Raw genomic sequence first — 9,069 nt, 5'->3', positions numbered from 1 at the left:
AAAAAAAAAAAAAAATTAAGGTTTTCAAATTAAGGTTTGAAAAGTAATTAAGTTTTGGAAGACAAGGAAGATGAGGGTATCTGCTAGTGCCAGTACAACACGGACACTCGATGCTGAGCCTTTCCATAAAGCAATTTGGAAAATAAGTTTCAAGAGCTTTATTTATATCACGACCCTTTAATAGAGCTACTGTACTTCTGGGAAGGTAAGGGAAGCTTCCACGACACAGGAGGCATCCATATGCACACATACGGGGAACAGGAACCAGAGTCTGAGAGCAGGGTGACCAAAGGGTGAAGCATCATTGCTCCATCCCACAGACCAGGATGATGTGGCCATTAAGACAGCACTATGCTAAGATTTACACGACGACAAAATAGCACAAACCACAATGAAACCACGGGCTATGGCTCTGTGGCCATCGAATTCATCTGCCCCTTCTCTCTGCATTTCTGCACCCACAGTTCACTGACTCTTCTCAAAATTACAACTGTTTCCCCACAGTTGGCCGCCCCTTTAAACCTCTCCCTTTCTCATATGGCTGTGAACCCCAGAGCTCTCTGGCTGCTTATGTTCTTGTCAGTCCAGCCCTACAGCATCTTTTTATGCTAATACCCACTTGTCCACAGTCTGGGCTCTGACATGACATTTTTCTGCTCACAGCCAACCTCCCCATGGGCTAGCCACACAGACTTAGAAGCCAGGTCTGAAGGTTAGACACACAGACCCTGCTGGCCTTCCTGTCCACTCAGTCTCAGGTCAGGACCTTGGGCTCTGGGGGTCTCCTCATCTTGGTGCTAGGTCCCTCTGCCCAGGAAGCCCTACCCTGCTTCCAGGGATCCGCTCTTTCTCCAAGTCAGACTCTTCGCCACTGCCTGGCTGCCACGCTCTGTGCTGCCAGCCAAGCTGGCCCAGGTGGATCCAGGCTACTGTCCCTGGACCCACACTCTGTGCTGCCAGCTATAACTCAGCTCCATTTACTTAGACGGTGCATTCAGATAAGGTCACGTCCACAGTAAGAAGCTCCCAGGGCTGCCATGCACTTAAGGTGTACAGTCTGCCTATCATGTGCCCTGTCCTGAAGCCTTCTGTCAGCCTCTGCCCAGCGGTCTAGGGGTTGTGTAACTTTCTGGCAGGTGGCATCTCTGGCCTTGACCTGACAGTCAGTATATTACAGCAGGTTTCCGACAGCTGGAGATGAAAGTGTTGTTCAAACTGGGTCAGTACCCAGGGCCCCAAACCATGTTGGCTTCAGAAGGACTTTGGCAGAACCTGAAAGGACCAACATCTGAAGCAGGAGCTGCTTCTGTGCCTGAGGTAGAGATCAGCTTCATCTGCTGCCGCCAGCTCTCTGGATGGCATCATGGTGCTGAGGCTTCTCAGGGAAAGGCACACAGATGGCCACGACTTTGCCATTTGCCGAGTGACAGCCAGGACGACTCATTTATGTTCATTGGCTGTTAACAGAGAAAGTGCCTCAAACTCATTATGATCCGCTAGAACTCAGTTTTCTGCAATGGCCATCAGGGACTAATGACACTAACTTCTGTCTTGCTTGAAAGAAAGGGCCCTTCTATCAGAGCCCCGAATGACTTAGCAGTCCAGGGAGCATGCTGGGTATTCCAAGTGGGAGTGGGGAGGGGTGGCAAGGACAGTGGAGGAACAAATGGATGGACCAAAAAGGACCAGAAGGCGGTATGGCCAGTGGCGTGGACATGAGGATGGGTAGATGAGATGGCGGGGGGGACACAGCAGAGCAGAGAGACTCTGCAGAGAGGACGCCTCTGTGTCATGTGTGTGGGGAGGCGAGAGCAGAGGAGACCGTGCTCCAACAGAGAGGCAAGAGGGAGCTTTTGCAATGACCAGGACAAGGGATATTCCAGGGCTGAGGTGGGTGTGGGGATAGGTGCTTGCCTCACCTGGGTAAGGAAGGGACACAGCTCTTGATGACTGAGCTTGGGCTGCTGAGGTGAGCTGTTTGTGGGGGCCCACTGGGACGGAGAGAACATATATGCTCTAGACCGGACACACATGCTTACCATTGGATGAAAGAGCCTAGGGCTGGGGAGAGAGGTCTGTGCTGGATGGATGAACTGGACCTACCAGCAGGTAGGGTGACTCTCCTGAGTACCCTGACAAGGAGAGGCCGAAGCCCCTAGTGGAAGGAGACTCAGAATAGGTAGTGTTCAGAGAGCCAATCAGAATGCTACAGAGCTGCTGTATAGGATGGCAATCTGGGCAGAGTCTGGAGCTGCCAATAGAGAGGGTGGCAAGTCTGATGGCGGGGGAGGGGTATGGATGTGCTTTGGAGATTTAACCATCCAAAACTCACTTGGAAGTGTAGTGTAGCTGCCACTGTGACAGGTTCAGGTGGAATAGTCCAGAGACATATGCTCTGCCTGTCTGCTTCTCTCTCACCTTCTGCAGTGGGACACGCTGCTGCTGTCTTGGATGTCTCAGCTTCCAGAATCTTGAGAGCTACATTCTGTACATTTTTGAGAGCTACATTCTGTACAGTTTTCCCTGCCTCAGGCCTGTTATAGCAACGCTCACAGACTGGGGTGGGAGCATTTAGTAGGACCCAGACTCTCTAGTGGCGGCCTCTTCAGCTAGACACAACCCACCCTGAACTGAGGCCTTGGGTAGGTCCCTGCCTCTCTCACTGAGGCTGTGTACACAGTCACAGTTCTTCCTGTGAGGGGCTGCCTGCCATAGTGCACCATGGAGGTTTTGTAGCTCAGGGTAGAGCCAGGTCTGACGTGCATCCTGGATGCTGGCATCCTTCTCATGGCAAAAGGTTTACTATCTACGGAAGGACCACCGGCCTTTTAGAGAGCCTTGCATCACACTTCTCCCCAAAGGAAGGAATGGATCTCATGCTGCTTGCTGGAAGGTGAAATGTAGACAACACACATCACTGATGTGGTCCCCAGGAACCCAAGCAGCTCCCCTGACCGTACCTGCTGTAAGGAGGTGAATGCTGTCTCCACAAACTGCTCAGGATTGTCCTTCTCAGGCTTAAATTTGTCAAGCTGCTTTATCACAATCTCAATGCATTTTTCATAGTAGGCCATCTTTGGGGCAGGGTCCTAAAACACACCAACACAAGTCACGTTATCCACAGCCTCTGAGTTGCCAGTTTAGCTGTTGGTAGTAGTAGTTGCAGGACCCTTACCCGCACCAACAGGAAGTCCACGAGGGTTCTGGGTTCAACAGTGAGATTTTGGAGGTAGGGGTTTGGGCTCAGGTAAATTCAAACCCACTATTTGGTCAGTTCATTTTAGGCCTCTGCTGCACAGAGGGTCTGTTTGGCCTTGGTGGGCTCACTGTTAGGTCACCACTTAGCCCCAGCCTCAGCCCTCTCTGCCCTAGGCTTCAAGGCAGCCACCAAAGCCTCATAGGCAGGCTGGGGGAGGGTAGGGCGACCCCCAAGGATGGGCTCAGGTCAGAAAGCAGGGCTCTGAACACTCCTCAGTCCAGGTGGGTGGCTGGTTTCTCAGCAGGTTCTACCCAGAGCAGGTGAAGATGACAGAATCGGGAAAGGCTGAGGAGTTCCCAGGTGCTGTGGCATGGGAATAGCATGCCCCATGCTCACACATCCAATAAATAGAAACAGTAAGAAACATTCGATTAAGATGAAAAATAAATAAATGGAGAGAGATGAGCACTAATACACTTTCACCCCTCTGCTTCCTAACTGTGCACGTGATGCGACCAGCTGCTGCGGGTCCTGCTGCTTTGACGTCCCCATCAGGATGGGCCATGACTTGAACTGTGAGATTAAATAAAACCTTTTCTCCCTGAAGTTGCTTTTGTTAGTATTCATCATAGAAACAGGACAAGAAAGCAAGGTCCCCGGTGTGAAGGCCAGTCCTGGCCAGCCATGCCAGGACTAGTAGCTTATCTTTGAAGATCAAGGAGCTATTCTAAGTGGTCAAAGTACCAATGAGAATTTAAGAAAGACAGAAGAGAGAAAGAGGACAGGAATGTGCTCAGAACTGAAGGATGCAGCTTTCCAGAAGGGCGAGGCCTCTGCAGAACTCACACTGTCTAAGTTAGGGGGGTACTCCAATGCTCTCAGCAGGGATCAGGATTAGACCCAGAGGGTTATCTGTCAAAGGTCCTGCTTGACCCCTGAGCAATCCAGAGAGGAACAGGCAGGCGTCTGGAAAGCTGAGGTTGAACCCAAGGGAAAGTGGTTGTGGAGGAAATGCAGATGGCTCTATGTCAGCATTCTTAACCTCCTCCTCCTCCTCCTCCTCCTCCTCCTCCTCTTCCTCCTCCTCCTCCTCCTTAAAACTCAGAAATCCACCTGCCTCTGCCTCCCAAGTGCTAGGACTAAAAGGCGTGCGCCACCACGCCCAGCCCCGTTCTTAACCTTCTTAATGCTGTGACCCTTTAATACAGTTTCCTTGTGTTGTGGTGAGCCCTAACCATAAAACTATTTTCATTGCTATTCCATAGCTGCAGTTTTGTTACTGCTGTGAATCGTAAGGTAAATATCAGGATACCTGATGTGTGACTCTGTGAAAGAGCTGTTCAACCTCCAAAGGGGTCGAGACACACAGATTGAGAATTGCCGCTCTAGGGTAACAGCTAGTGGGTGCCAAGACAAGGAAGCCAGAGGAAGAGGATGGGGGTTTTCTGACATCTTTGGGGGAAGCCTCTCTGTGGAGGAGCTGCCTGGGAAGCTTCACTGACTAGTTAGGGGGGAAAGGCTGGGATCACTGAGGGCCAGAGTCCCCATGCACCCTGGCTGCATTCTGGGCCAGCACAATCACAACTAGGGCTCGACAGGGCTGTGGACACACAGGTACCACCAGCCTCACTGACAAAGACCTCATGGAGTCTGGAAACTCGTTTGAAGCCCTGGTACCATGAATAGGCTCTAGGGGCGTAACAAGGAAACTCCATAGGCACCCAGGAAAGGCACAGCTAGGACTCCATCCCTGCTCGGCCCATGATGACAGGTAACAGGGCACCTTTTCTTATGCCTAGAAACTCTCAGGGCCACCTCATGGTAGATTCCTCATGGGTCAGTGGGGGCTTTGATGATAAAAGGCAGGAGGAGACATTCGCCGTCTGTCTTAGACAATGCCAGGGATTCAATCTACCACACACAGATCCACACCTGCCAAATGCAGCCAGGTATGGCACTGGATGTAGTGAGAGGTCTAGGGCTGACCTGCACCCTGTGAAACCGCCTCCCTGGAGACTGTCCACCGGAGCCACTCTACCCTACAAGGACCATTTACTGTTGGAGGGCTGGAGGGTAGGAGAAAGACTCCGAGGGCTCCTAGGGTCCTTTCCCTCTCTGGTCACTCAAGTTACCTCTACTGAGCTTCCTGGTGAGAGACTTGAATGCTGAGAGGAGGCTTCTGGGAACTCCTGCCTACTCTGCCCCCCTCTGCATGATCATTCTGAATGAGCAATAGATGGGCTTCATGCCCAGTGGCCATTTCACCCTCTCTCTGAATGTGGCTTCTCTTAGGAGGGACAGCAGAGGCCAGACATTTAGCTATGCTGACGTGGTTAGATTCAAGCACAAGAGGCCAGGATCATTTTCTGAGACATTGCTTCATAGACTGGGAGACCTGTGGCTTCCCCCTGTCTCTCTCTCTCTCTCTCTCTCTCTCTCTCTCTGTGTGTGTGTGTGTGTCTGTCTGTCTGTCTGTCTGTGGGGGGGGAGGGCTCCATGCTGAGTGAGCCTGGTGATCGGGTGTTATTCAGGAAGTTGGAGCTAGAGCCCCTCCCTGAGACTATACCTGCCAGGCAGTACCCTGGAGGTCTGTTCCTGTCCTGGCTCTACCCCTTGTCTGGCCAGTTCTGCAAGCCCTGATGTCATTGGCTATGCAGGACCTTTGCCCTCTTTATCTGGAACAGTTCTTGGGGCCCTTTGTTCCACTCTGGATCTCTCCTAAGTAGAAAACAATCTCAGACACTCCAGGAATCTTGGCTAAAGGCAGCCTGTGGGTGTGGGGAGGTCCTTCCTCCTTTGTGTGTTTGTATGTGTGTGTGTTTTGGGGGCTTGGGGGGTGGGGGTGAGGGTGAGGGTGAGGAGGGAGGATAGCTGGACTCCTGGAAGCATTTACCAAGTTCTCCAACTCCTAGTTATTAGTGTCCTGGTGGCAAACATGGCACTGTCAGGTAGCTCTAGAGAGAACATTAGTTCTGAAAAGATTATCCATCTCTATAGTTCTCAGCGCCCCAGCAAAACAGTTTTCCCAGCCAGGTGCAGCTAGTGGACAAAAGACATGTCTAGGCAGAGCAAGCACTGGCTCTCACTGCCCAGGCCTCTGACAGGATGAGTCCTTGCTGGAGGTGGTAGGGTGCAGGCTGCCAACTCTATCAGTGTCGGTTACTTGTGTGTAGGGAATCCTTTTCCCCTGTCCTCACCTTTGAGATAGAGGATGTGTCTGTCTGTGTGAAGTCTTAATTACATTCTCCTAGTCTCCCAGCCTGGCCCCTCCCAAAGCACCAAGACTGGGCCGAGGTTCCTGAGGGCACTGGGTGAGGTGGGAACAGCAGTGGACCCCAGGGCTTTGGCTCTGGCTGTTGTGGGAGAAGTGGAGAGATGAGGTCTCAAGAGTCTGTTCCCAGGTTCTGTTGCTGTGGGACCCAGAGGGGTCTCTCAGCTTGTGACAAGCTTCAGTCCAAAGTCCCCTCCTTCACTGGGGTCTTTCAGTGGCTTGGAAGCTTTTTTCTTATGACCCCTGAACCGCAAATTCTCCACCCTTTCTCTACCCATAAGCTTAGGGGATCTCTCAACATCGAGTTACATGCTCACACTGCCTTCTTTGCCTGGGAGTCCCTCGAGGAAACCTCGAAGTCAATTAAATGTTCATTAAGCCTTGGTAAGTGTGGTGAGCAGGTCCCTGCCTCTCACCTAAACCTGGCCTAGGCCTAGCGTGATCTATGGGGGATGAATACAAAAATAGAAAAAGGTGTAAGTAGCAAAGGGGGGCTCCTTGTCTGCAGTCACAGGTGGCCAGGATAAAACCGACAAGAACACACCGACTAAATCGAGGACCTCCGACATCAGGTTTCTGTCACCGAGTTTCATCCAGGCCCAGATTGACTTAAAAAAAAAATGTTAGGGTTGGTGAGATGGCTCAGTGGTTAAGAGCACTGACTGCTTTTCCAGAGGTCCTGAGTTCAATCCCCAACAACCCAACCACATGGTGGCTCACAGCCATCTATAATGTTATCTGATGCCCTCTTCTGGCACACAGGTGTCTATGCAGATAGAGCACTCATGTATCTAAAATAAATAAATAAATAAATCTTTAAAAACAAGTCTTTATGATTAGACAGTTTCGTACATGTGGACAATATGCTCTGACTTCACTCATCCCACACAATAACTTTATTATTTTTTTTCTTTTTTTCCAGACAGTTTCTCTGTGTAGCCCTGGCTGTCCTGGAATGTACTCTGTAGTCCAGGCTGGCCTTGAACTCAGAAATCTGCCTGCCTCTGCCTCCCAAGTGCTGGGATTAAAGGCGTGTGCCACCACTGCCCGGCACACAATGACTTTATAAATTGTCTGCTTTCCTAAACTTTTACTAACATGAGTCCTTTATATAATACATTTCAGTTTTATTGTTTCATTTCACTGGGGGATAGATTCTCTGATAGAATTTTCTAAGGAAACAAGAGAGCAAACCCATGTTGTGGAGTTTGGAGTGGGGAATCTGGTTTCCCATCCCCAAAGAGATTTCCTTTCTGTGAGAGCCTGGGGCTTGGCCTGAAAAGTCTCACTTGCTCAGTCAGAGATGTGAGGTAAAGGAGACCAGTACACACATAGCCCAGGACCCAGAGGGAAGAACACAGGCGGGCAAAGAGCGCGTTTGTATAGACTCCCAGTTAGAGACCTAGGGGTAGGGCTCAGCCAGGAAGCACTAGCCTAAAAAGCCAGGCCTTGGACTCTAACCTCAGCACCGAGGAAAACAAAACCAGAACAGAACACAGAGCAAATGTCCTGGACACGTGCTGAGGAGCGGCTGCTCTTCTCCACCGTGGGAGCCAAGGCAGCAGGAGCGCTCGGCCAATGACCACATTGCATGCAGAATGTGAAAGGAAACGAAATACACCAAACGCACAAAGGAAAACAGAGGAGTGGCTGCATCCTAAGGCTCGGTTCCCCTTCTCCATAGTAATCGTAATCACTGTGTACAGCCCAGGATCCCTGGTGGGACACCCAGTCCGTGGATTGGTCCTGCTCACAGTTAGGGTGGGTGAGTCTTTCTGCAGGGCTAAGGTATGTCCGTTGGTCTTTCAGGCAGGCGTGTCCATTGGTCTTTCAGGTAGTCTAGGTCCTATTGACATGCTAACTATCATTAGATACTCCGATGGGAATATTAGATTTTCCCGTTTTCAGTAAGTTTCCAATCTGGAAGCCAAGGTCTTGGGCTGAATTGACGTGGATGGGTTGCCTAGGGTGCCAGAGAGCAAAGACTGCTTCCCACTCCCGAGTGAGGGAGTATGGAAGGAATCCAAGCCCTTCCCGGTCCAGAGTTGACATTGGTAGGAGGATCCAAATGGAATGGACCAAAGAACCAGCCGGAAGGTGGGAGGGAACTCCCAGGAGCCAGCCTGACCCGTCTGCTCACTGTGTGGTGGAGGCTGCCTTGCAGGGATCTGCACACCACCTGGGGCAAAGAGCAGGTACCCTGTGAGGGTGGGTAGACTCTGAATCCCGTCTGAAATTCAACGAAGGTTTGATCAAAACAATCATGTCTGTGGCTGGAGGACAGGCATGGGCTCGGCCAACTCTGAAGCATGATTCGAGCACCTCAGCTCTACACTTCCAATTGATTTTTGGTTTAATTTTTAATTTGGTTTAATTTTTTTCTTGTTTATTTTTGTTTCGGGGAAGGTGGTCTTGATATGTAGTAGAATCTGGCCTCAAAATCTCCACCCTCCTGCCTTTGCTTCCTCAGTGCAGGGATCGAAGGTCCACATATCCACAGCCAGACTCAGCTTTACTTAAAATAATTTGCCTGTTTACTTGCTTTCAGTGCGAGCGACAGAACCCACAGCATCTCCTGCACTGGGTAATTGGTCCAATA

General features: G+C 50.8%; 1 protein-coding gene across 1 annotated transcript in view; it reads right to left on the bottom strand.

Annotated features, from left to right (window-relative positions):
- Cfap99 (cilia and flagella associated protein 99) overlaps positions 1-3,074 on the bottom strand; it is a 29,531-nt gene extending 26,457 nt beyond the window's left edge. Inside the window, exon 1 of the mRNA XM_029545469.1 lies at positions 2,961-3,074. Within this exon, the coding sequence (XP_029401329.1) occupies positions 2,961-3,074 (114 nt within the window). The remainder of the gene's footprint in view (positions 1-2,960) is intronic.
- Positions 3,075-9,069: the final 5,995 nt, after the last annotated feature.

Source organism: Mus pahari, chromosome 13 (genome assembly GCF_900095145.1).
Source record: "Mus pahari chromosome 13, PAHARI_EIJ_v1.1, whole genome shotgun sequence".
Taxonomy (NCBI): domain Eukaryota; kingdom Metazoa; phylum Chordata; class Mammalia; order Rodentia; family Muridae; genus Mus; species Mus pahari.
This window is presented reverse-complemented; position numbering and strand designations above follow the sequence as displayed.